Source organism: Brachypodium distachyon, chromosome 4 (assembly GCF_000005505.3).
Source record: "Brachypodium distachyon strain Bd21 chromosome 4, Brachypodium_distachyon_v3.0, whole genome shotgun sequence".
Classification (NCBI taxonomy): Eukaryota; Viridiplantae; Streptophyta; class Magnoliopsida; order Poales; family Poaceae; genus Brachypodium; species Brachypodium distachyon.
In genome coordinates, this window is record NC_016134.3 from 45,253,928 (window position 1) to 45,278,022 (window position 24,095).

The 24,095-nt window shown below is 45.2% G+C and overlaps 5 protein-coding genes and 1 non-coding gene across 11 annotated transcripts; 3 read left to right on the top strand and 3 right to left on the bottom strand.

The window, feature by feature from the left end:
- Window positions 1-1,122: 1,122 nt before the first annotated feature.
- Window positions 1,123-2,798, bottom strand: LOC104584762 (putative expansin-B14). The gene is made up of 4 exons (XM_010240350.2): window positions 2,221-2,798; window positions 1,972-2,084; window positions 1,669-1,862; window positions 1,123-1,532 (listed from the first exon to the last, which is right to left on the bottom strand). The coding sequence occupies exons 1-4, from the start codon at window positions 2,348-2,350 to the stop codon at window positions 1,214-1,216; spliced, it is 756 nt and encodes a 251-aa protein (XP_010238652.1). The 5' UTR covers window positions 2,351-2,798; the 3' UTR covers window positions 1,123-1,213.
- A 965-nt stretch (window positions 2,799-3,763) lies between these two features.
- Window positions 3,764-8,011, top strand: LOC100842480 (NAD-dependent protein deacylase SRT2). 2 transcript variants are annotated; one of them, XM_024463259.1, is made up of 11 exons: window positions 3,764-4,028; window positions 4,520-4,552; window positions 4,641-4,890; window positions 4,976-5,041; window positions 5,121-5,166; window positions 5,756-5,916; window positions 5,998-6,127; window positions 6,520-6,684; window positions 7,051-7,178; window positions 7,332-7,431; window positions 7,533-8,011. In XM_024463259.1, exons 1-11 carry the CDS (start codon window positions 3,779-3,781, stop codon window positions 7,584-7,586), a joined length of 1,383 nt encoding a protein of 460 aa, XP_024319027.1. In that variant the 5' UTR covers window positions 3,764-3,778; the 3' UTR covers window positions 7,587-8,011. The 2 variants fall into 2 exon arrangements, with proteins under 2 accessions (XP_024319027.1, XP_010238653.1); XM_010240351.3 differs by having other exon boundaries at window positions 3,895-4,028; window positions 4,510-4,552.
- LOC100823322 (dynamin-like protein ARC5) lies at window positions 7,578-16,459 on the top strand. 4 transcript variants are annotated; one of them, XM_003578786.4, is made up of 20 exons: window positions 7,578-7,719; window positions 7,844-7,923; window positions 8,018-8,171; window positions 8,772-9,258; window positions 10,227-10,391; window positions 10,552-10,674; window positions 11,517-11,738; window positions 12,163-12,296; window positions 12,374-12,466; window positions 13,020-13,083; window positions 13,228-13,276; window positions 13,361-13,443; window positions 14,370-14,527; window positions 14,607-14,667; window positions 14,989-15,051; window positions 15,136-15,236; window positions 15,428-15,485; window positions 15,560-15,895; window positions 15,983-16,147; window positions 16,235-16,459. In XM_003578786.4, the coding sequence occupies exons 3-20, from the start codon at window positions 8,059-8,061 to the stop codon at window positions 16,301-16,303; spliced, it is 2,544 nt and encodes an 847-aa protein (XP_003578834.2). In that variant the 5' UTR covers window positions 7,578-7,719; window positions 7,844-7,923; window positions 8,018-8,058; the 3' UTR covers window positions 16,304-16,459. The 4 variants fall into 4 exon arrangements, with proteins under 4 accessions (XP_003578834.2, XP_014758380.1, XP_014758379.1 ...); XM_014902894.2 differs by lacking the exon at window positions 7,578-7,719 and having other exon boundaries at window positions 7,781-7,923; window positions 8,018-8,639; XM_014902893.2 differs by lacking the exons at window positions 7,578-7,719; window positions 13,228-13,276; window positions 13,361-13,443 and having other exon boundaries at window positions 7,781-7,923.
- On the bottom strand, window positions 8,291-8,487 carry LOC112269019. The gene has a single exon (XR_002960610.1). It is a non-coding gene; the product is annotated as a U2 spliceosomal RNA (small nuclear RNA).
- A 477-nt stretch (window positions 16,460-16,936) lies between the features above and the next one.
- LOC100842788 lies at window positions 16,937-20,808 on the top strand. Of its 2 annotated transcripts, XM_010240352.3 has the most exons (7): window positions 16,937-18,395; window positions 18,474-18,842; window positions 18,947-19,034; window positions 19,125-19,282; window positions 19,405-19,456; window positions 19,559-19,641; window positions 19,721-20,808. In XM_010240352.3, the coding sequence occupies exons 1-7, from the start codon at window positions 17,076-17,078 to the stop codon at window positions 20,372-20,374; spliced, it is 2,724 nt and encodes a 907-aa protein (XP_010238654.3). In that variant the 5' UTR covers window positions 16,937-17,075; the 3' UTR covers window positions 20,375-20,808. The 2 variants fall into 2 exon arrangements, with proteins under 2 accessions (XP_010238654.3, XP_024319025.1); XM_024463257.1 differs by having other exon boundaries at window positions 19,559-20,808.
- Window positions 20,809-21,485: 677 nt separating this feature from the next.
- Window positions 21,486-23,275, bottom strand: LOC104585166. Its single transcript, XM_024454660.1, has 6 exons — window positions 23,104-23,275; window positions 22,671-23,029; window positions 22,494-22,506; window positions 22,015-22,346; window positions 21,928-21,937; window positions 21,486-21,871 (listed from the first exon to the last, which is right to left on the bottom strand). The coding sequence occupies exons 1-6, from the start codon at window positions 23,273-23,275 to the stop codon at window positions 21,486-21,488; spliced, it is 1,272 nt and encodes a 423-aa protein (XP_024310428.1).
- Window positions 23,276-24,095: the final 820 nt, after the last annotated feature.

Below are 24,095 nucleotides of genomic sequence, written 5' to 3' on the forward strand. Positions count from 1 at the left end.
AACGGTTACTCTGTTGATATGATAGAATTGTAATCATCAATATGTGTAATATTTTGGATATGACTTAAATTGACTTAGTTTTAGCTTTGACCACAGGCTACTCTAGTACTCCCTCCGTCCCATTGCAAAAATAAGTGTCGCAACTTTATCGTTAGATAGTACGTGTACTTATCTAGACAAAATTGCCATAGTGCCATGTCATGTTGGTATACAGCAATAACTGACACAAGCACAGGAGTGTAAAAAAGACTAGCACGAAGGGGTTAATCATATTGAAGGTTTTTGTGGCTGAGGGTGGATACTTACTGCCATATCTTAAATGGATGAAATTTATTAAATAAATGTTAAGAAAAAGTTAAATCTTTTTTGCGAAGAGATCAGTCTTTCTTTATTTCTTTTTCTTCCACATCCATAGTTAAATCCAGTACTATCTGTACCTACAAGCAATTTTCGTGTCGAACTAGAAGTTCACGCATGTCCTTTTCTTATGACTCACAACTCGATCACAAACCTGCTTTTGCATGGCAAAGCCAAAAAAATATATTACGTGCTGGTAAATGCCTTATGGCAGGACCAATATTTGTGATTCAATGCGCATTTAATTAATTCAGAACCCTTGGAAGCGTCATGTATACTGATTACTTCCAATTCAGAACTGAAATACACATGTATATATCCAATGCGTTGGGATGATATATGTCTCGATTGTTTTGTATTTGTGCATGTGCAGGACTTGAAAATTCCGATCGAAGTGGGATTATATTTTTGAATGAAACTTAACTGTGGGCGCGCTTTTGGACTGGATTGGAGGATCGCCCTTGAACTTCATGCTCCGAAGCTCTTCAAATCCGAAACTGAAAATAAACGAAACAGACCGAGAGGACAGAAAATGGATCAAAGTTAACGTGGCTCCTCGAGTCTGCCGGCTCTAGAGTCTTGATTCTAGAACCTCATTCGGCACCAACATCTGACTTCAAGATGCCCAGCCAGGCCGGCCATCTTTTTAATTTTTTGAGCGAAACATGGTCCTTTATTATTGCATTATAGAAAGTTATAGAAATAGGTACATTGGACTCGTTCCAGGGCTCAGAGAGCCAAAAATAACGACCGTGTGCTGTAAATTAAGATAAAAAACACTCTCATGAGCTTCCCTTGTACGTACGGGGGAGTCACAGGGTCCTGCTTTAGTTAATCAGCTAGAGCTAGCTTATAATCAGTAGTTAACGAGAGAGCGGTAGGTGCGGCCGGGCTGCCAGCCGACGGGGATGACGTTGGCGGCGACGAGCTTCTTGCCGGAGCTCGACGTGAGCCGGATGGACACGGGCGCCTTCACCGCGCCGTTGTACTTCCACGTGGCGCCCCAGGAGCGCTGCATCGGGGCCCACCCGCCAGCGCCGCCGCGCTGCTGGAGCTCCACCGCCGACAGGTTGCCGTCGCCGGCCTCGTCCTCCACCAGCACCGCCAGGTAGTTCGGGTTCGACCCGGCGTCCACCCTGAAGGCCACGTTCACCCCGTGCCAGTTGCACGCCACCCTGCGTATACACGCACACACGCGCATGTTTGATCCTCGCTCCGTCCGAAAATAAGTGAGGCGGATTTGTATAATTCATGCCGAGTTGAAGGAGATGATGGCTAGGTATAGTTAGTTAGTTACTCCTGGTTGATTACCGGTTGAATTGGACTTTGATGTTGCCAACGTTGCGGAGGCTGCCGGCTAGTCCGGGCTTGGCCAGGGCGCCGAAGGCCTTGCCGCTGAGGTCGAAGTGGACGCGGTCCGCGGCGCACGGCCCGCCCGGGCACTGGTCTGTCACCACGACTGTCACCGGGTTGCCGGAGCAAGCCGGGTTGTCCATGCATTTCACCTGGACACAGTATCAAGCGAATTCTCACATAACTAATACTCCCTATCCGACCCATAATAAGTGTAAGCATCGCTGATTTAGTACTACGTTAGATAAGTGGTAACGGTACCTGGTAGCATGCGCCGCAGCCCTTGCCGTCCTGGTAGATGGAGGGGCCGCCGGCGGTCACCATGGCGGAGAACGGCGGCAGCTCCACGTCGCGCTGGTACCCGCACGCACCACCTACGTACATACATGCAGGTGTCGCCGTGTCAGCAACTCAGTACTCAACAAAACTGGATAGCTAGCTAGCTGATCTCCGAGCAACCACTAAATATATATTCCGTATATGTATGCATATATGCATATATGTACGTACCGTCGGTGCCGGCGCCGTTAGCGGGGCCGTACCACGTGGCGCCGGCGTCGGACCAACTGCTACACGGGCGGAGCAGGAGGAGGAGGCAGGCTAGAGCCGCCACCAACACGGAAGATAACCAAGAAGCCATGCTAGCTAAGCTCCTCGCAACTAGCTCTCTCGATCGATCGTAGGAGGAATTAAGAAGAGCAAGGCAGCTTGGAGAGATGATGTGGTAGCAAGCCTATCATCCTTGCCGTGGATTTATAGGCATGCTGTACGTGCGGCAGAATGGACTAGTGGAGCGCACGGGCGCAGATTAGTTTTGTGATCGTCAATCCGATTATAGAAATACTGTATTGATTTTGTGATTTCGTGGGGATTTTCTGCATTGAGGCTGATAATTTCGGGATGATTTCCTACTCCGTATATAGGATTGTAGCTTGGAGGGGATCAAATTCGTTCTAACTTTAGCTGGTAGGAGTATTTCATAAGCGACGTACACATGCAGGTGTAATACTTTAGAAATGATTTTAATATATAAAAGACTTTTGTGTCTAGCGGCTAATCGTGGTTAATGTGATTTGGAATTACATTCATAAGTACGTATAATACTTTGAAAGCGACTTTATTGTCATGATCTATATATTATGTGTAATATTATATTAACGGTCGACGGCGACGCGCTACAGCTGCAAGTGCAGAGCGGCATGAGGCTGCAGGCTACTAATGGGTTAGATCATACTCCTCGATCCATTTCACAAAGGTTGGCGTATTTTCTTTCGTTAAGACAAGCATTTGACCAAATATTATTCTATTAATATGTAAGTTATATGATACGAAACCATGATCATTAGCAAGAACTTTTAAAAATGAATCCATTGATATAAATTGCATGTATGAAAAAACACATATTAATAGAGTTTTCATTGGTTAAAGCCTTGTCTTAACGAATCAAAATACGCCAACCTTTGAGAAATGGAGAGAGTACTATAAAGCTTTTGTGGCCGAGGGTGGTGGTCATTTCGGCACATACAATACGATATGCAAAAGCAACACAATGGCTTTACGTACACTTCTAAGGCTATGTTTACGGTTGTTGAACCATGTCTGCTGAAAGTAAACAAAACTTGGTTAGTCAAATGATAAATAGACAAAAATGGATACAAACAGGATCACGGTAATTTTCCATAGTAAGACCGAATTTGACCTAAGATGAACTTGGTCTTGAAGTAATCACATGAAAGTCTTGTTGCTCGATAATAATGAGAACGACAACCTCATGTTACATTTTTTTAGAACACCCCGTGCAACTATATATTTTTGAGAAAAAACCCGTGCTACTACGAAATAAGCTCGAGGGTGCAGTATGTCACAAAAACATCCAACGCAAACATCCACAAGAAAATCCTCTGTTTTTCTTTATTTGCCGCTAGTTGGCGTTCCCGTTTTTGGTGTTGTACTAACCTTCTGATTCTTTTTAATAGATGATGTATCCGTCAGGTTGCATTCTTCAAAGTGAAAAACACGTTTATGGTACGTGGACCCAACAAAGTACGCGTCCGTCAACCGGAGACGTATGCAATATCGGGTACGGAGTACCGCTTACCGAACGACGTCGCGGTCTAGTACGGGTGGTTCCTCCTCCCCGTGGGCTGTATTTCCCACCAAACAGAAGCAGAACAGACAACCGCTCAGCAGAGCACACAGAGGCCTCCGCCACGCCCGCCCGTGGCGACCCCGCCTCCACGTCAACTCGCCCGCCGGCTTGCCCGGCCGCCGGAGGCATCCCACCCATGGCGGCACACGCCTCCCGCGCTTCGGCTTCCGTAATTGCCTTGCCCCCTGCTCCATTTCGCCCTTCCGTTTTACTCTGTTTGTTATCCCCCAAACATAGAAGCACGGTTGCTTTTGACCTCGTTCCTCAGCTTAGTTTGATCCACCTAGTGTACTGCGTGTAGATCTTTGCTTGTATATCGGCGTTCTCCGGGACTCGGTAGTGACCGTGGTTGTTGTTTTGTTTAGGCTGATATGTGCAGTTCGACGAGTTAGGTTTGAGGTTTCAGTCTAGGAATTGGAAATCAGGATGGGCGAGATTGTCCTTTCGTGTTGCTGGATTACATTTCTAGTTCGTTCCACTACTTTTTTCCCATGGTGGTGTCACAGTTTTAATTAGTTGATACGCTTTTCAGGTTAGAATATTTGATGGTCACATGCCAATGCGATAAGCTGGCTGTATTTTAAGTGACACATTTTTGTGTGTTGAACACCGAGTTTGATTATACAACTTACATGTGTAATGGAATTCAGATCGTTGCAGGTTTCGGAAGTGCTCTGCGAAGAGTATCTAAAGGCAAGCTGGTCAAGAGAGTTACCTTTTCTGGGGCAGTTAGGCCAATTATGTATTTTGCACTAACTAATTGAAATCAATTACCTTTCAGGATTTTGTCCTCATTTCTGCAACGTCCAAACATCAGCATTTTATGGACTCGTTCATAGGAGGAAAAATTCTTCTCCTTTGAGATGCTCTTTTCGCTCCATTCAAGCAAGGAATAACCACTCATCAGCTGTTGCACCTAAAGATTATTGTGAAACTTACATCCAGTTTTTAAGGGACAAACGGATAGTTCCTGATTCAGATCCTCCAAGCACTAAGGATGTGGACCTACTGTACCAGTTTATTGATAAGAGGTGAATGTCTGCACTGAACTTCATTTTCAAGTTTCTGAGCTGCATTTGAAGTGAATTGGGATTAATTGTCTGTTACTTGCCTCAGTAACAAGCTCATGGTATTAACTGGAGCAGGAATGAGTACCGAGTCCGGAATTCCTGATTATAGGAGGTACATACAGCGATAAATCTTTCATGGAACCATATGACAAACTTATAATGTCATAACCAGCATTTTTATTTTATGGCAGTCCTAATGGAGCATACAGTTCTGGTTTTAAACCACTTACTCATCAGGTGTGTAACGTGTCACTACTATTTGCTTGTCATGAAAACTTTTGTTCATCCCTTTTAGGTTTATATTCTTGATTTTGGTAGACATAGATTTTTGCTTTCGATAGGAAGTTATGTCAATAGGGAAATATCCTAAGTTAAGAAGGTTGCATGTTCTGCATTTCTTGACAACTTGATATTGATTATCCATGTGAAATGTTACCGAGAAGGCTACTGGCATCAGCTGTTTCTTCGTTTATCATCAAGGGATTTACAAATAAGCTCATATGCTTCCTTGCTCACGAAAATAACTTAACTGGAGGCTTGACTACAGGCATGTTAGTCAGTGAACGAGTTCTCATAGCAACCATTGAAGAAATGCTTCTACCATAATAAGTACTGTTGGATTTATCTCTAGGCCTCATCTTTTAACTCGTATGGCATGCAACTTTTTGTGTGCAATTGTACTATTTTTTTTCAATGTGATTTGGTGGCCACCTGTGCTAACTTTCAGTAGGAATATGCTAACACTCTCTAGTGCTCCACACATTTATCCACATCTACTTACCAGTGATTATGTCATCCTTCACCACTTACCATTTGAACAAAATAGGAGTTTGTTCGCTCTATTCGAGCCCGGCGGCGCTACTGGGCTAGAAGCTATGCTGGATGGAGAAGGTTCACGAGAGCACAACCAAATACAGCTCATTATGCTCTTGCATCACTAGAAAGAATTGGCCGTGTTCACTCAATGGTTACTCAGAATGTTGATAGGTAATGAGGTGGGTCTATCTTGTTATTTGAGAAGGCTACACAGCTTCCTTTTCATCATTGTTTTGTGTATGCCTATTTTAGGTTGCATCATCGTGCTGGTAGTAAGCCAATTGAGTTGCATGGAAGTGTATATGAGGTCATTTGTTTGGAGTGTGGTACATCTATCAGTCGAGAGTCATTCCAAGAACAAGTGAAGGAGCTCAACCCAAAGGTTTGAACACTTGATACTGATTATATTCCACCCTTAAAAGTGTGGTTAGTTATATTGGCCGCTGGTAACTGTTTCTGGTATGATAATGATATAAAAAAGAAATGAAGGGATATTTCATGGCTTGCAAAGTTGTTGACTTAGTGTCACCATTTGAGGTTTCATGGCTTGCAAGTCATTCGAATTACTCGACCATTGTTCTACAGATGTACATATGTGTTGCATTTCATGTTAATACTGTTAAAACTATCTAGTTTGACCATAGAGCAACACATGTCTGCACAGGGCTGATGTGCTGTGTGTGTATTCCCAATCTTGTCTCTATTTTGTTTATTTTGGCTTGTTTCAACCTTTTTTCAAAGTTTCAAGTCAACCAACTATTGCTGTGTCTGCAGTGGGCTCTAGCTATTGACAGTTTGGAAGAGGGACAACCTGGCTCAGGCAAAAGTTTTGGAATGCAGCAGCGGCCTGATGGTGATATTGAGATTGATGAGAAGTTCTGGGAGCAAGATTTTGACATTCCTAGTTGCAGTCAATGTGGTGGAGTGCTAAAACCTGATGTAAGAATATTTTTTCTTTTGTATCTTTCTGACTGCTTCTAATTAATTTTAAAAAATCTCACATATATGTATATGGATTCGTTCTAATTTGAATTATTGGAATACTAAGTCAAACCAAGTCTCTTAGGTTTTGTAGATATAAATATTTAGTATAAGCTAACACTGATTTCTGTAGCATCTGATGAGTCCATTGCTAACAAGTGTTCTCTTTAGAAATTCGAATAACTAAAATGTAATGTGAAAGTTCTATATCAATATGACATTCCAGCATCCAACTTTCTTTCTCAAGTCCGTGTAATTATTCTAATAATGCATAAGTATTAAAACTAAAAGCACTTTTTGAATGTGTTATTATGTTGTTTGAAGGTTGTGATGTTTGGTGATAATGTTCCTCAAGAGAGAGCTGATGGTGCTAAGGAGGCTGCAAGAAACTGCGATGCTCTTTTGGTGGTTGGTTCAGCGGTAATGACAATGTCTGCTTTTAGGCTGGCAAGGTACTACCGTCTACCAGAATATAATACGTATCTAATCATTTCTTCTCTTTTTTTTCATCCATATCTAGTTACCAAATCTTCCAAAGTGGGTTAATTTTTCTGATTTTCCTATTCGTTATTGCAACTCAAATTGAACATAAAATCCAATCTCAGGCTTGCACATGAATCACATGCTCCAATAGCCGCTATCAACATCGGGGACACGAGGGCTGATAGCATTCTGTCTTTCAAAATCAATGCGAGATGCGGGGAGGTTTGTATCTTGTACTTTTGCCTTTTCTGTACCGCAGCAGATGACTCACATTAGTTTTCGGCTTTTCGCTAAATGCGATGCATTGCAACCATCTTCTTCAGATACTCCCCAGAATACTCCAGATGGGAAGTCTAGCTGTACCCAATGTAAGCTGAGAACTTGCTGTCCAGTCATTGTCTTCTTTGGCAATTACAGACTAGCATAAGAACATTTTTTTGGAGAAATCAGTCATGAGGGAAGAAGATATGTGAGACATATACAAGTGGCTGAAAATTATTCTGGCAACAGGTCAGGACTTCATGACCACCCGATTCTCCCAACCTGCTTATTCGCAAAAAAAAAAGAAAGATTCTCTCAACCTGCTTGTTGTACGTGTAAACATTTTCATGATGATTCGTTAGCAAGTATTCAGGAAAAAGGTATTCAAGTCGATCATCGGAATAAGTACGGTCTCGAGGATGATTCCTAGTCCATGTTAATTTCTTGTAACATGTAAGTTGGTATTCAAATTGATCACCGGAATGAGTACTTGTTTCCTGGACATTTCTTATACTAATGATAGTTTCTTGTAACATGTAAATTGTAGTCCTGGAAAATCTCATCCGATGGCTGATACATGATGCTTCCATGGCCGTGAGCATTCCTCTGTTGGTCTATTGGCTTGCCTTATCTGTGGAAGTCCTTCAAAGTTTTTCTCTGGCCCATACGTTCTTCAAAAAGGAGACAACGGACGAAAGAAAGTACAATCCGTTTGATCAAATATGTTTAAATTACTTGATGAAATATGTTTTGTTTACCTCTTCTTAAGAATTCAAACGAGTAGGATTTTCGTAATGTCAAACTTTAAATTCGGAATTGGTTGGGGTGCGCCTGGCCTGGGCAGTAGTGCAACGCCCAGGCGACACGTGAGGACCCCAGTGGCAAGCCACTGTGGTGGACCCTCCCCCACAAAAAATAAATTTAATATCGTTGTGGGCACATGGCCCACATATCAGATATTAAACTGATAAGAACAGATACTACACTTGATCTTAGCCAAAAGGCCGAGAAAGGTATGAACTGGAACGCTGCCCTCCGGCTCTATTTATAGCTTCCCTCGACCGACTACCTCTTCTCCCCAGGCGAGGTGGTACTAATCGAACAGCTGCTCGCTGCCTTCCTGGCTCTGCGCTTCCCGATTACCTGAAACTCCAAAGCCCAGCAAGGAGGTATCAGCCTGCGTGCTTGAGCGGCCCAGATAGCTGATGGGCTTCCTCTTAGAAGTTTAACACACCCTCAAAAAAAAAAAGTTTAACACACCCTCTATGCTGCTCGTCTTTTACAACAATTTTTTTTTGCAGAAATAACAAAGGAGATAACGCATGTACGCGCTCCTTCCCCGCAAACTTCAAACCCCCCCCGCAGTTCTGCGCTCTCTTCCCCAACCCAAAACCCCTCGAAAACAACCCGCCAATGGCGACATTGCCGCCTGAGCAGCTCACTCTGGGAGAGGAGGCGGAGGAGGCGCGTGGGTTGCTCTACGAGGCTTACAACGAGCTGCAGCGCCTAGCCGCGGAGCTTGGCGGCGCGGCGGTGCCGGCGCCGGCCGTGGTGGTGGTCGGCCACCAGACGGACGGGAAGAGCGCGCTGGTCGAGGCGCTGATGGGGTTCCAGTTCAACCACGTCGGCGGCGGCACCAAGACGCGCCGGCCCATCGCGCTCCATCTCCGTTTCAACCCGCGCTGCGACGTCCCACACTGCCGTCTCCTCGCCGGCTCGGGCGAGGGGGATGCCGACGACGACGAAGACGGGGCCGTGGACCGCCCAATGCCGCTCGCCGACATCCAGGTTCGTTCATCCATTCCCCCACACGCGGCTGTGGATAATGCTGGTGTCATTTGGTTGTATCCCCGTGGCGTCTTTGTAATGCTCCGTACGTGTTTGCATTATTGCTTGTGTCATCACTACTGTCATGTGACTGCTGGAGGTTGCGGGCACTGAGGGAGTGAGGGGTGTTATTTAGAACAATTTAGGAGAAAGGGAGGATGAGGTGTATGTATGTACGCACCTCGTGGGTTTTGTGTGATTACCTGTTATGTGTTTATCCTGCCTGCAACTGTAGTAAGTAGTAACCTAGTTAAGTTCAGATCCTTATCTCTCTGTTGTGTGTTGAGATTTTTCAACTAATATGTAGGTAGCTGACTACATGCATGCATAATGGTTACATAATGTATCGATGATCTAAATTAACATTTGATGCTACCATTATTCATCCTCTAACCCATGATATAAATGATAATTCACAAATTAACCTCTCGACTGGAATATCCTTGTATCTTGTATGTTATAGTGTACAAAATAATATTGACCTTTCTCCTTTGCCAAATATCTTCAGTTTATGCATGTAAAGTTTTGTAAAAGGACCTAGCAAGCTTAAATGGATATTTATCCATATAAAGTGCGCAAACTTGAAATGCTGATAATCGTCGAGGATTAGCTACCCTTACCATGCGAACTGCTTTTATTTGTAGCAGCAAATATATGAAACTAGTTGGTTGACTTGCTATAAATGAGAGGTGTATAAATAAGTACCGTCTATACAAAACTCGATAGATGGTTTGACCAATTACTGTGGTTATCAAAACGAAGCATGCAGTTCTTATGTTTTGCATTACTTAATTAATTATGTAGGAACCAAATATATCACTTTGTTGGTATTGTCAAATTGAAACGTAGATGAGATTCCACTGTTGATTCAGTGACCGAACCTTTTCCATCACCTGTCAATATTATTTTTTAAGAATGCTTACTTTCAGGAATACATTGAAGCTGAAAACATGAGGCTGGAGAATGATCCTTGCCAGTTCTCAGAGAGGGAAATTATAATAAAGATAGAATACAAGCATTGCCCCAATCTCACCATTATTGACACTCCAGGCCTCATCCTTGCAGCTCCTGGCCGTAAAAATCGGGTTCTGCAGGTGGTCTTTTATTCTTTTGCTCTGTCAGTTAACACTAGTTCTCTGTAGCCCATCATGTTCCTTTGTTTCCATGAAAACTGCACTTACTGCGACCCTGTGGACTCCTTGTCTCTCTAATATTCACGAAAGCAACACCCGTTGGTACTCTTTCGACCTGCAGAGTCAGGCTTGTGCTGTTGAGGCCCTTGTTCGTGCGAAAATTCAGCATAAAGAAACCATAATTCTGTGCCTTGAAGACTGTAGTGATTGGAGCAATGCAACTACAAGAAGAGTGGTGATGCAGGTTTGTTCTTTTAAACTGTCTTTCCTATGGAAAGCTCCTCTAAAACATCCTTGCATGAATCCACGCTAATTTTATTGTACCACAGTTTTTTTTTATAAAGGAGCTTATCACTCCCAATTTTATTCCTGTGAGTCGAATTGCTGATAAGACAACAAGGTCTAGATAGTTTAGGGTTAAAAGAAACATCACTCTGTAATCCAGCAAAATCTGCTATCCCACGAGCCTAGCATGAATGCATTATATCAGACTATCTCTGCTCCAACCATGAGACATTAAATAGCTGGTACAGTCTTAAGCCTATTATTACATTCTTTACGGACAGAAAACCTGCTCTGCCTTAAACGAAAATATATCCAAGCAAGCTAGAACTCTGGTACTCCCTAACACCCTGACAAAAACACACAACCTTCTTAACCCGTCCTCAAGACTGAGAACCGCTGAATTTGTCTCTGGCTGAACAACCCATAGGAGCAAGGTTGCACCTCTGTGTTGCCTGCTTGAGGTGTTCAACGGAACTTCAATAACCAGAACTTTCTGTAGGGCCTATATTCTAATTAGTTTTTTAGCACAACATATAAATATTTCACTGGAAAGGCACCACTCTTTCAAATCGTGGCTTACGTTACGCTTATCATTACTCTGATCTATGCAGGCTTCACTATGAAACTCCTGGAGAACTTGTACCTCATTTCCTGGTTACTGTGTTTAAATAAAAGATACACCGACTATCTCAAGTTCTAGTTTCAATTAGAGTATCCAGTTAGCATAATAATCCTTTGTTCAGTGATAACTGATTAAGCGGCGCCTTTAAGCTAGGTCTTACTCCCTTTTTGATACTGCAGGTTGATCCTGATCTTGCGAGGACAGTTTTGGTCTCCACAAAACTTGACACGAAAATTCCACAGTTCGCACGTGCCTCAGATGTTGAAGTGTTTCTTCACCCACCAACTTGTGTTCTAGATGGTTCATTGTTGGGAGATTCTCCCTTTTTCACATCAGTGCCTTCTGGAAGAGTTGGTTCTTGCCATGAAGCTGTCTTCAGATCAAACGAAGAGTTTAAGAAGGCAAGGCATGCGACTATGACTCCAATTCTTTAGAGCTTTCGGTTTTTCCTCCAATGAAGTTTGTGTTTTCTGTGAGTTTGTTCTTCCTCGCATGTTTCAAGTCTACTTTTAAGTCGCCTATGAGTTTTCTCCCTATGCATGTGAAAGACAACTGGCCATCTGATTCCACACTGTGAATTGGATGAAGATCATGCTGGAAACGTGCCTTTCATCCATACACATTTTTTAGTAAGAATAAAAAGGGTTGATGTACAGTTGTACACCAACGCTCATTTTAAGGAGCACCTTTTTGCCAGGATCCTTCTATGTCAGCATTTCTTAGCCAATTTTGTTTTGCTTTTCTCTTGTCCTTAAAGTGTAGTTATGAGTACCTTTCATGTTAACTGAATCCTTGAAAGGCTTCTAATTTATTTATGTTCTGCAGGCGATCTCACTGAGAGAGTTTGAAGATGTTGCGTCTCTTGAAGACAAGCTAGGAAGGTCACTTACAAAGGAGGAGAAGAATAGGATAGGATTGAGTAACTTAAGATTATTTTTGGAAGAATTGCTGCAGAAGAGGTATTGTTTTATATTATTGTGCATATAGTTTGCATCATTCTTTGTATCTCTGGAATAATACAAATAATATGTACAAGGTACATTGAGAGTGTTCCATCAATTATTCCACTTCTTGAGAAGGAACATCGCGCTGCAACGAGGAATTTGCGTAAAGTCACAGAAGAAATCAGGTGACTCCCTAGTTGTCTGTCAGCAAGCCTGCCTATATTCTATGGTGCACTTAACAACCCCCGTCTGGATTTATTTCCCCAATAACTACTTCGTCTGTTTACCTACGATGATATAGTTTTCTAGTTCAAGAGCTTATCTCTGCAACTATAAATGGAGGAGTTGCTGAACGAACCATTTTCGTCTTCACTTCTGTAAAAGAAACCTTTTCTTTTCCGGTAATTGCAATCCAGCCCTTGTGTGCAGTGCACAGACAATATACAGTACAATGCCCCCAATATTTTGTGGAAGTTCCAAATTAGTCCCTCATGGAGTATGTGTACCTTACTAGAAAAGAAAGGACTAAAGGAGTCACAAAAGCTAAGTTCTTTTTTTTTTTACTTTGTAATATGAATTTTGTGTTCCCCTAAAACCACTTGTCTCCCTTCCCTATAGCAGGATATTTTATCCAGAGTATAACGTTTATGAAGAAAGAAAGCTCAGGAGCTCTGTTTTTACAACCATTTTGTGATTTAGCCATGCCTTTTATTCTAATAGCATTCTGTATCTATCCAGTGATTTGGACGAGGCAAAACTGAAGGAAAAAGCTCGCCTGTTTCATGATTCATTTTTGACAAAGGTGCTTATTAGTTATTACTCTACTGCAAACTGGCAGTCGATTACATTATTGTAAACGAAGCATTTTAATGCCTTACAATTACATAATCATGACAAAATCTGCTTGAAATAAATATGAAGATTGATTTCGATTTCCTTATTTCAGTTATCTTTGCTATTGAAAGGCATGGTGGTGGCACCTCCTGATAAGTTTGGTGGGTGTTTTTACCTCCTGTGGCTGCTGTTTCGTGTTAAATGCTGCTTTTGCTAATAATTTCTTGCGACTGTTGGGCTTATAGGAGAAACTGTAATTAACGAGAGGATCAATGGAGGAACATTTACTGGGAGTGAGAATTTCCAGCTCCCGAACAAGATGATGCCTGTAACTTCTTTTCCAATCTGTTGCATCTCCATAGCGTCCCCATACTATAAATCCATCTACAAATCCCCTCAACTTACAAAAAACAAAACAAATCAAATTGTGTGTCTGTGCTCCTGGTTTCACGAGCACCTGTGCTATCAAGCAGGCCCTGCTCCTGGCCCTGGTGGGATCCTTTCTCTCTTTACCGTGCCCAGGGGACGCTGCCCTCCAGAATGAGGAAGATGCTACTTTCCCGCACAATCCCAAGGGAGGTCGGGATGGCGTTCTTCTCACGTGTGTCGTCTGAATTAATTTAGTAAGGAGTAGGCCGACACAATGAGAGACAAATAGAGAGGAAAACATGAGGAGGAAGAACATACTGATATAGTGACATGTGTCCTCATTTTTTCCTTGTAGTTTTAACTTTTAAATACCGAGTCGTTGGCAAAACCGTATTAGGAGGTTACATCGATACAGTTCAAGAGTCAGTTACATGGTTTTATCCTTTGTGCACATGCGGATAGCACACACCCACAAAGTTCGGGAGGTCAACTAGATTTCTTCCTTTCTGCATTGAAGATGATCTAGTATTTCTAGTAAGAATTAAAATTTCTTTTCTATAGCTAAACTTCTGAATAAGTTGTGTTACAATTGCCTTCATAATTCAGAGTGTCCTGGTGAACTTTAAATCAGTTAACAGTAACATATTATATCACTATGGGTTGCTGTGGAATCACTTGACCTTATAACTATTCTGACCCTTTAGTCCTCAAAATATTTCTTGCAGAGAAAAAGTAAAAGGTAAACATATTTGCCTTGAAAGCTCAGGCCTTCATTTAAGGCACACCATATATGCTGTACTTTGCTGGATGATGTAGTTGTACTCTTATAGTTGCTACATCATGTTTGATGTGTCATGACAATGCACACAATGTATTGTTTTTCAGAATGCTGGAATGCGTCTTTATGGTGGTGCGCAATACCATCGGGCAATGGCTGAATTTCGTCTGGTAGTTGGAAGTATCAAGTGCCCTCCAATTACCAGGGAGGAAATTGTCAATGCTTCTGGTGTTGAAGATATTCATGATGGGACGAATTACTCCAGGTATTCTCTTTACACACGCAGAAATGCTTCGGCCATACTTATATGAAATATTTATTCATTTTTGACATTGTTGTTCTAGGACCGCTTGTGTAATTGCTGTCGCAAAAGCACGCGACACATTTGAGCCGTTCCTTCATCAGGTTGGTGAGCTTGTCTTAGGGGTCCGCATATTAATGATGTACATTTAGATGTCCCTCTTCAGCTTTATTCATGGCAGCACATAACAGACTTGCACAATTAGGTTTCCTTCTTCCATGTTTGTGTGTGATAGTGGTTTCAGTAAAATCACCACCCATGTTTTTCATTCTGTTTTCAATTAAGACTAATGTTTTCCTCATGAAAACGTGAAATCAATTGAAATTATTACATCGCATGGATAAAAGTAGTTGAATCACTCTGTTTGTGGTTGGATAAGGGTGGTACTTCGTGATTAAACTATATCCTTTATTTTTTGGGTGCAGTTGGGTTTTAGGCTGTTGTACATACTGAAGAGACTGAGTCCAATCTCTGTTTTTCTGCTGGAGGTACTAACTTATCCACAAGTTAAGTTATTCAATTCATGTATTTCTATTATATATTTTCTAATACTCTGGTAAAACTCGAAACAGAAAGATGGTGAGCACTTTAGCAGACATGATGTACTTGTGAAGCGTGTCCAAGCTGCTTTCAATAGGTTTGCTGAATCTACTGAGCAATCATGTCGTGAAAGGTGCTAATTTTCTCAACTCCAATACCTTTGAAAGTTTGAATTGCCTTCCAGTTTTTTGGTTGTGTGCACTCTAGTCAAATCGTAAGGAAGCTCAATTGCAACTGACTCCTGGAGGCTTGATCTCAAGTTAAATATACTTTCTGACTTGTCCTTTTGTAACTGACTTATGTGTTGTTCAAAATATAATGCAGATGTATGGAAGATTTGGAGAGCACCACTCGGTATGTTACTTGGTCCCTTCACAATAAGGTACATTTATTTACTTACTAATTGGAACTAACCTTTTTATTGGCATGCCTAATAATATGCTACATTGGATATAGAACCGTGCCGGATTGCGACACTTCCTGGATTCATTTGTTGCACCGGAGCAGTTATCTGCTAGCACACATACAGCTGCCAACTCAGCTGGGCTGCACGAGCAATCTTCTGGGTTGAATGACAATAAACAGGATAAACCAAAAGGAGACTTGAAATCTAGTCATCCTTTGGACTCAAATCCATCAAGTGTTGTGTCAGAAACTAGGCTGGTTGATCTCTTGGACAGCACACTCTGGAACAGAAGGCTGGCGCCCTCATCTGAACGGCTTGTGTATGCACTGGTTCACCAGATTTTTCATGGAATCAAAGAGCATTTCCTTGTCACTACAGAACTGAAGGTCTCCCTGCAGCAAACCCTGCACTCTGTAACCATTCTAGATATTTCTGTTTACGTCCTAATGCTTTGGCTCATCATGAAATTGCAGTTCAATTGTTTCCTCCTCATGCCAATTGTCGACAAATTGGCGGCTCTTCTAAGGGAAGACCTTGAATCAGCTTTCGAAGACGATCTCGACAGCATCTTCAACGTCAACCAGCTGCGCCACTCTCTGGGGCAGAGGAAGCGAGAGCTGGAGATCGAATTGAAGCGGGTACATACTCTCTCAAGCAATTTTACTCACATACAGCATAGCTGCCTTATTTTCAGTCTCCCAACTAACTTTTTCTCTTGAATTCAGATCAAGCGCTTAAAAGAGAAGTTCGGACAGATAAATAAGAATCTCAATTCTCTCCAGGTTAGGCAGTAAGTCACTCTGGTGGAAGAAGCTAGCTAGGACTAGGAAGGAGTCAGTCCAGGTAGAATTGCAATAAACCAATGTTTCTCCTGTAGTACTATGACTTCTTGTTGGATCCTTTTTCATGAGTAAATATGAATCATCCCCTTTGTGTGTTCTACTCATCAACGTATATTTTGCTACAATCAATCCATATGATCGATGATGAACGTGGTTTTCCCCAGCATAGGTTGGTATCCACATACCATCCTAGCCACGGGATTCACATACCATAAAAGAAATGGGTGTTTTCATGTGGCTAAGAAAGTATGAGACCCACAACTTAATGCATGATGCCATTTCTGGAGCACCAATCTCCAGGAAACGAATGGTTATGATGGTATGAGGATACAAACCTATGCTGGACGATAGCTTTTTGGATAGATGATCGATGAAAAACATTCCTTGCAAAAGAGGTGTTGTTTGGTAACTTTAGTTTGCTGTGAGAAGAAGAAATGAAAACGAAAGCAATGTAAAGATAAAGGGTGTAAATTGCTAGCATTGGTTTTGCGACGAGCACGTGCACGTTGCGACCCTTCCAAACAAAACCCACCTGAAAAGCACTCTCTCAGCCCCATCCAAATCCCATTGATACATGCAGCGTACATCTCTAACCTCTCAAATCACCAGCCTAAACTTAGCAGCAACACCACCACCTTCCTTCCGTCTCTCCTCTGTCCCTCTCCGCGCGCGGGAACCACGGTGGCATGCTCCGCGCATTGGGCAGCCAGAGTACGAGGACGAGATGAGGGGCGACGGCGACAAGGAGGCCTTCTTCCACTGCCTGGACCGCGTGCCGTCGGGCATCCACATCGACGCCGACTTCCCCTCCGACGACGACGACGACGATGAGAACGGCCGCGCGTCCTTCTCGTCCGCCATGCCCGACCAGGCCTTCCAGAGCTTCCGGAAGCACCAGGCGGCCGTGCTGGAGCTCGACGACGAAGAGCCGGAGCCGGAGGAGGAGATGGAGGACGCGTCCAAGTACGACATGTGGATGTCCGACGAGCCCATGTCCATCCAGGAGCGCCGCCGCCGTCTGCATCAGGGCCTCGGCATGGTCAGCAGCCGCGACCTCGCCCTCCGCCGCCACAGCACCAAGAAGCGCTTCGTCGACGTGCCCCGCAGCGTCTCCAGGCGGATGGTCATGCAGCAGGAGCAGCAACAACAGCAGCCGCAGCCGCTGCCGACGTCGTCATCGTTGCCGGCCGCCGCTGACGCGCCGAGCACCACGACCGTGACCCCTGCGGCGCCGCTGTCGGGTGCCGCAGCGGCGCGTGACATGCTGATGAACCAGCCGCCGCCGGCCAAGGCCAGCATCACGCGGCGCCGGTCGGACACCTTCCTCGCCGTGCGGGATGGCGGCACGCCCGGCTCCGGGAAGCCGCAGCTGGCCACGTCTCTGCGCTGTGCTCGCTCCTTGCTGAGCCCGCACGACCCTTGCAGCGGCGCGCTCGCCGACAAGTTCAAAGCGGCGGCGGCGGTGACGACAACAATGACACGCGATTTGCCCCCACCGGCATCATCGCCATCGGCGGATAAAGGCGACGACGGCAGTGGCAAGAAGCAGCAGGACAGCAGCAAGGAGGTCGTGCCCGCCGCAGCCGGCGCCGCGCCCAAGGACCAGAGCCAGACGGGCGCAATGGGGCTGGAGGACCAGTTCGAGAAGCTCATCGGCAACACCCCGATCGTGAAGCACCTGATGCGGCGCGGCCAGAGCCAGCACCACAGCCAGCCCTTGCCGCCTGCCACCGGCACCCCGCCGCCCAAGGGCGACAACAAGGCGCCTGCCGGCAAGAAGAAGGGCGGGTGGCTCAAGAACATCAAGTCCGTCGCCATTGGCTTCATCGGAGACAAGGATGGCAACGTCGGCAAGTCGTCGGGGGCTCCGGCCGCTCCGACAACAGGCGCCACCGCACCCGGCGCGGGTCCCGGCAGCGGCGCCATGCCGCCACCGTCGTCGATGTCGTCCTCCTCCTCGTCCGCCGCCGCGTCGACAGAGAAGCTCAAGGTGCACAACTACGGCAAGTCGAGCAAGGAGCTCACCGGACTCTACATGTCCCAGGTACCACCAATCAAACCATTGCTTCATGGTTTGCGTGCAACTTACAATTCTCAATCTACATATGATGTGTACTGGCAGGAAGTGAAGGCGCACGAAGGATCGATATGGAGCATCAAGTTCAGCGCAGACGGGCGGCGGCTGGCGAGCGCGGGGGAGGACGGCGTGGTGCGCGTGTGGGAGGTGGTGGAGACGAGCGCGCCTCCGGGCGCCGTGCCGCAGGACGGCTCGCTCCCGCCGCTGCCCTGCTCGGCCGCCGACGGATCATCGGCAGCGGCACCGGCGCTGACCAAGAAGTCGACGACGAAGGCCGGCAAGACCGGCAAGGACGCCCTCCCGGAACACCTCGTGGTGCCCGACAAGGTGTTCGCGCTTGCCGAGCCGCCGCTGTGCGTCCTCGAGGGCCACGAGGACGACGTGCTCGACCTCACCTGGTCCAAGTCCGACCAGGTAGGTTGGCCTTCTCGACCTCCCGTTTTTACTTACACACCCCTGCCACGTCCATGCTTCTTTGATATTGACGCCGCCGGCCGCTTGGTGTGTGAGGCTTGCAGCTGCTGTCGTCGTCCATGGACAAGACGGTGCGGCTGTGGGACACGACGAGCAAGGGTTGCCTCAAGACGTTCTCGCACAGCGACTACGGTGAGCGCGCCATCTTGGTTGCCATGGCCATCTTCTTCTTCTTCTTAGCAGAGAATGAAACCAAACCGTTGTGTGGTGATGCATTTGCAGTGACGACCATCCAGTTCAACCCGGTGGACGACCGGTACTTCATCAGCGGGTCGCTGGACGCCAAGGTGCGGCTGTGGAGCATCCCCAACCGGCAGGTCGTCGACTGGACCGACGTCAACGAGATGGTCACCGCCGCCTCCTACAGCCCCGACGGCCAGGTACGTACGCCGCCGCCGCCCATCGACATTTCAGCTTAAGCCGGCACCCCTCCTCAATCGATCGCTTCTGACTCGCCGTCGTTTTTTATGTTTCATCCATCCATCGACATGAACAACCCAAGGGCGCCATCATCGGCTCGCACCAGGGCAGCTCCCGGTTCTACAAGACCGCAGGTACATGCAGCTCATAATCGTGTGCCATTGCCCTGTAATTCTGTCGAACACTTGGTGTACATTATGTGTTTGTGCGAACTTTTGCTTGCTTAATTTCGACAGACTGCAAGCTGAGCGCGGAGGCGCAGATCGACATCCAGAGCAAGAAGCGCAAGTCCCAGGCCAAGAAGATCACCGGATTCCAGGTTCCACATATATTAATCGGTTCTCTTTCTTGGCTTTGCTCATCCATTGTTCTTGCTCATCTTCTTGGTGATGCTGCAGTTCTCGCCGGCGAACCCGTCGGAGGTGCTGGTGACGTCGGCGGACTCGCAGATCCGGGTGTTCGACGGCGTCACCATGGTGCAGAAGTTCAGGGGGTTCAAGAACACGAGCAGCCAGATCGCGGCGGCGTACACGAGCGACGGTCGGTACGTGGTGTGCGCCAGCGAGGACTCGCACGTCTTCGTCTGGAAGACCACCCGGAGCGCGCCGGCCGCGGCGCCCGGGATCGGCGGCATCGGCATGAAGCCCAAGACCTGGTGCACCACCCGCTCCTACGAGAACTTCTACTGCAAGGACGTCTCCGCCGCCGTGCCCTGGCCCCACTCCCCGGCCCCACCCGGCAGCCCCTCCTCGCAGAAGCCCGCCGGCGTGTCGTGCACCGACGACATCTGCACCATGGCGAGCCACGCGGCGTCGGGGAAGAGCGGCGAGCTTGTCGGCAGCCCCGCGGCGCCGCATCAGCAGCAGCCGTCGCCGCACTCGGGCCCGCTCGACACGCCGTCGTCGAAGCAGGGGAAGAGCGGCGGCGCGGCGGACGGCGGCAACGCGTGGGGGCTGGTGGTGGTGACGGCGACCCTGGGCGGCGAGATCAGGGTGTACCAGAACTTCGGCATGCCCTTCAGGATCAAAGGCCAGGGCAACCTCTTCCACTGATCCCTTGAGACCAAACCCTTGCTGCGAGGCTGCGAGCGAATCTGCAAGTGATGTGTTCGACGAATTGACAGAGTCGCAGCCTACTGTATCTTATCTTACTGAAGATCTTGTGTGTGACCTGTTTCAGGTAGATTAAAAACTTCGTCCGTGTAACGATTTTGAGCATAGGTAAACTGTGTAACGATTTTGAGCGTAGGAAAACTGTGTAGAATGCCCGATTTGTAAAGTTAGTGCCTCGATGGGAAATGTACATGGAAATGGGATTTGCTGCATTTGCATTTGGACCGTATTAGATTAAGCACATTTAGGGCGTATATATGCTCGAGGCCATGGGAGTATTACTGTAATCAGAGTGAATAAGCAAGCGGTTGTAATCATCTGATTATAGGGATTTTGTGATATTTATTCGGAAAAGAAGACAGTAGTTGAGGCTATGAACTTAGGCTGTGTTTGGTTTGGGAGCGAGGTAGAATGGAATGGAACCACTCCATTCCATTCCATTCCTATTATAATGGAGTGGTTCTAGTATGTTGTTTGGTTTGGGAAATGGAACGGTTATAGATTTTGTTTGGTCTATGGAATATGATGAAATGGAATGGTTTCATTTTGTGTTTGCTTTGGGAGATGGAATGAGACGAAGAGAAGGTTACCTCCACGAGTAAGAAATGGAGCTGACCTACTCTTCATGATTTTGAAAACACAAGGAAAAAAATTTGGCAGCATTTTGTTTGTATTTTCTCTCATAGACAGTTTAGAATACATGAACATAACACATATACGAATAAAACATACTAGTAGATGAAGCATCAGATCCATACATCACATATAGGGTTCATACAATCAATCACATTACAAATCCAAAATACATCACATAAAGCATACTACTACAGTAGATATTTGGTGTCCATACAATTAGTAGAGAACATTAGAGGAGTCCATACAACAGCAAAATATGCCAGCCTACATTAGAGAAGTCCATAATAAGCCTTCATAAACATCCAATCATCCCATTGGACCGTTGGTTGGACCGAAGTTCTTCGTGACATACCTAGTCACCCAAACCAACTTGTTAGAAAGGCTAAGCGTGACAAAAGCCCTTGCAGTGGATGGATTATCCACAAGATGAGCATAATAGTGAACAAAGATGGCCCTCCTCAAAATCAGGAAGGCCGTCCAACACATCCCAAAGACCTTCTGGTATTTCATCACCACCACCAGCACTCTTCTCAAGGGCTGCAGCAACCCTTTCAAGGCCAAACTTGATTGTGGACAGCATAGGATCTTCGTCTTTTGCTTCAACCTTTGCCTTCTTACGAGGTGGTTGTTTGTTATGTGAAGACTTTCCAGCATTTGCATTAGCAGACTCACCCATATTAGGTGACATGTTAACCTCAGTACCACTTTCATTGGGTGTGTTTTGATCATCTTCAACGTCAATTACTTCCACAGAAATAGGATCATTTTCAGACTTGGCATACTTACCCGTTGCCATAGATGCTCCAAAAATTGTTGCCATAGCATTATAGTGCTCAATAGGGGTGTTCAAGCATCACCTTTGTGGTCCTGCAGAAATATTGAAAAGATTAGCACAACATGTGTATGGAGGTAGAATGCTATGAATATAAATATAACAAGATTACCTTCACATGGTTTGCATAGTGGTCATCAGCAAGACGAATGGTACTAGTATCCTCATCCCATAGAGCACCACTCAAATTCCGAAGCTTTGTAACATTGATCCATACCTTTCTCCATTTTTTAAGGTGGTTGCTAATCTGAGCGCCAGTGATTCCTGTCTTGAAATGTTCATTCAAAGCCTTTGCACAGTTGTTAAGGTGCATCGCCTTGAATCCACTTGAAGTTCTTGTGCCAGTAGCCACAAGGTCAGCCAAAAAGCTTAGCATCATGCTAGACATTGAATTTGTCCACACAATCTGTCCACTCCCACTAGGTTGTCCCACATTCTCCATTGCTGTCCAGCAATGAAAAACAACAACAAATAAGGCATAAAACATCACAAGTAGCACATAATGATATATAAGAAGGTAGATTCTGTCCAGCAATGAAAAACAGCAACAAATAAGGCATAATCCATCACAAGTAGCACATAATGGCATACAAGAATGTAGATTCTGTCCAGCAATGAAAAACAATAAATAAAACCACACAAACACTCACAAGTAGACCATTACACGAAGGCAAAGATACAACACTCAATGACCATAGTATTGCTACCTATCCTCTCACATTCTAGTGGCAATTTGTTGCCTACGGTCTACCATTTCCCTATTATTACTTGCTTCTCCCCTTGATGCCCGAGTAGTATTGGTGGACCAAGGCACATCTGGATAACAAAGTCATCAATCCCTTGAGAGAGCACATAATTATGAAGAATGCAACAAGCTACAACAATGTCGACTTGAACCGGGAAAGGGAAGAACGGGGTGGCATCATCAAGAACTTTGAATCGTCTCTTGAGACTTCCAAAGTCACGTTCTACCGTCACCTGTAGAGATGAGTGCCTAAGGTTGAACAATTCCTTCTCATTTTGTACTGGATTGTTGTCCCACTCGTTCAAATGGTACCTCACAGCACGAAAGGATGGCAAGAACCCGGGCTTGGCTCCATAACTAGCGTCAACTAGGTAGAATTTGCCTAGCAAATGAAAACAAAATGATGACAAGTCTATGTTTATATACTGGACAAATTTCTTTGAATCAGATTATTACCTTGTGGGACATATAGGCCATTCTCTCGATCTAAAGCATCTGCTAACACAGTCGCATCATGTGATGTCCCCTCCCAACCAGACAAAACGTATGTGAAGCGAAGGTCAAAATCTATCGCTGTCATCACATTTTGAGTAGGAAAAGACTTCCTACCACGAAATGAAGGTTTCATATCTTTAGGAACTGATGCTTGAACATGTGTACCATCAATTGCTCCAGTGCAATCCTATGTATTTAAAAAGATTGTAAGCCATACTATTTGACACGTATGTACATAAGGAATAGTTTCACAAAATATCTTAAAATATGGGTCAAATCGTGGGTTCCCTTCAAAGAACCTCCAATGAAGGTGTCCTGATATATTCGGTTCGTAGCTCGCCTATTGCATGAAGGATTAGTCTAAAATAGCGGTGCACTGTCTCATTTGATCTGTCAAAATTAGCGCCAACAACCCTATTTCGAAGGTTATGTCCAATAGTAAACAAAAACATTGCTAGTTGCTCTTTCACAGATACATGTATAGTGTCTTTGAGCAGGGAACGGTCTCTCATAATTTCACACAACCTATAAAATGGAGCTCTTTCAAGCCTTAACATATTTCTGCATCTAAGATCGCACTTGAAAATTTTGTTGTTCAGATAATTGACTCGTTGTACATCTCTGTCCAACATAGGGCCGTAGGTAACACGGGGTCTCCTCTTCCTTATTCTGTCCCGAATTACCAAAGCTAGCAATGAAATAACCACAAATGTGGCAGCTCCCCTAATCAGGAATTTTCGTCTCCCATCCATCCTCTTTACCATCTACAATGCACACATGGCTATCAAAATATAACAATTCATCCATATGCAACAATTTCTCACTGTTTTGTACCAATTAAATCATAGACTGCATGGCTATCAAAAATTGGACAGGTGGGGTGAGCAATCGATTTTTTTCTGTACCTTTGGCCTTCACTGCCGGCCTTTCCCACCGCCGACCTCCTCTCCCCG

Coding starts and splice junctions, on each gene's coding strand:
- LOC100842480 (XM_024463259.1), top strand. CDS start 3,779: ATGCAATATCGGGTACGGAGTACCGCTTACCGAACGACGTCGCGGTCT. Junction 5,917..5,997: donor GTTACTCAGAATGTTGATAG/GTAATGAGGTGG, acceptor TGCCTATTTTAG/GTTGCATCATCGTGCTGGTA. Junction 7,179..7,331: donor TCTGCTTTTAGGCTGGCAAG/GTACTACCGTCT, acceptor ATCCAATCTCAG/GCTTGCACATGAATCACATG.
- LOC100842788 (XM_024463257.1), top strand. CDS start 17,076: ATGAGGGGCGACGGCGACAAGGAGGCCTTCTTCCACTGCCTGGACCGC. Junction 18,396..18,473: donor CCGGACTCTACATGTCCCAG/GTACCACCAATC, acceptor GTGTACTGGCAG/GAAGTGAAGGCGCACGAAGG. Junction 19,283..19,404: donor CCTACAGCCCCGACGGCCAG/GTACGTACGCCG, acceptor GAACAACCCAAG/GGCGCCATCATCGGCTCGCA.
- LOC100823322 (XM_003578786.4), top strand. CDS start 8,059: ATGGCCGTGAGCATTCCTCTGTTGGTCTATTGGCTTGCCTTATCTGTG. Junction 12,467..13,019: donor AAAGTCACAGAAGAAATCAG/GTGACTCCCTAG, acceptor GTATCTATCCAG/TGATTTGGACGAGGCAAAAC. Junction 14,668..14,988: donor TTGAGCCGTTCCTTCATCAG/GTTGGTGAGCTT, acceptor TTTTGGGTGCAG/TTGGGTTTTAGGCTGTTGTA.
- LOC104585166 (XM_024454660.1), bottom strand. CDS start 23,275: ATGAAACCTTCATTTCGTGGTAGGAAGTCTTTTCCTACTCAAAATGTG. Junction 23,030..23,103: donor TGGCCTATATGTCCCACAAG/GTAATAATCTGA, acceptor TTCATTTGCTAG/GCAAATTCTACCTAGTTGAC.
- LOC104584762 (XM_010240350.2), bottom strand. CDS start 2,350: ATGGCTTCTTGGTTATCTTCCGTGTTGGTGGCGGCTCTAGCCTGCCTC. Junction 2,085..2,220: donor TAACGGCGCCGGCACCGACG/GTACGTACATAT, acceptor GTATGTACGTAG/GTGGTGCGTGCGGGTACCAG. Junction 1,863..1,971: donor GCTGCGGCGCATGCTACCAG/GTACCGTTACCA, acceptor TACTGTGTCCAG/GTGAAATGCATGGACAACCC.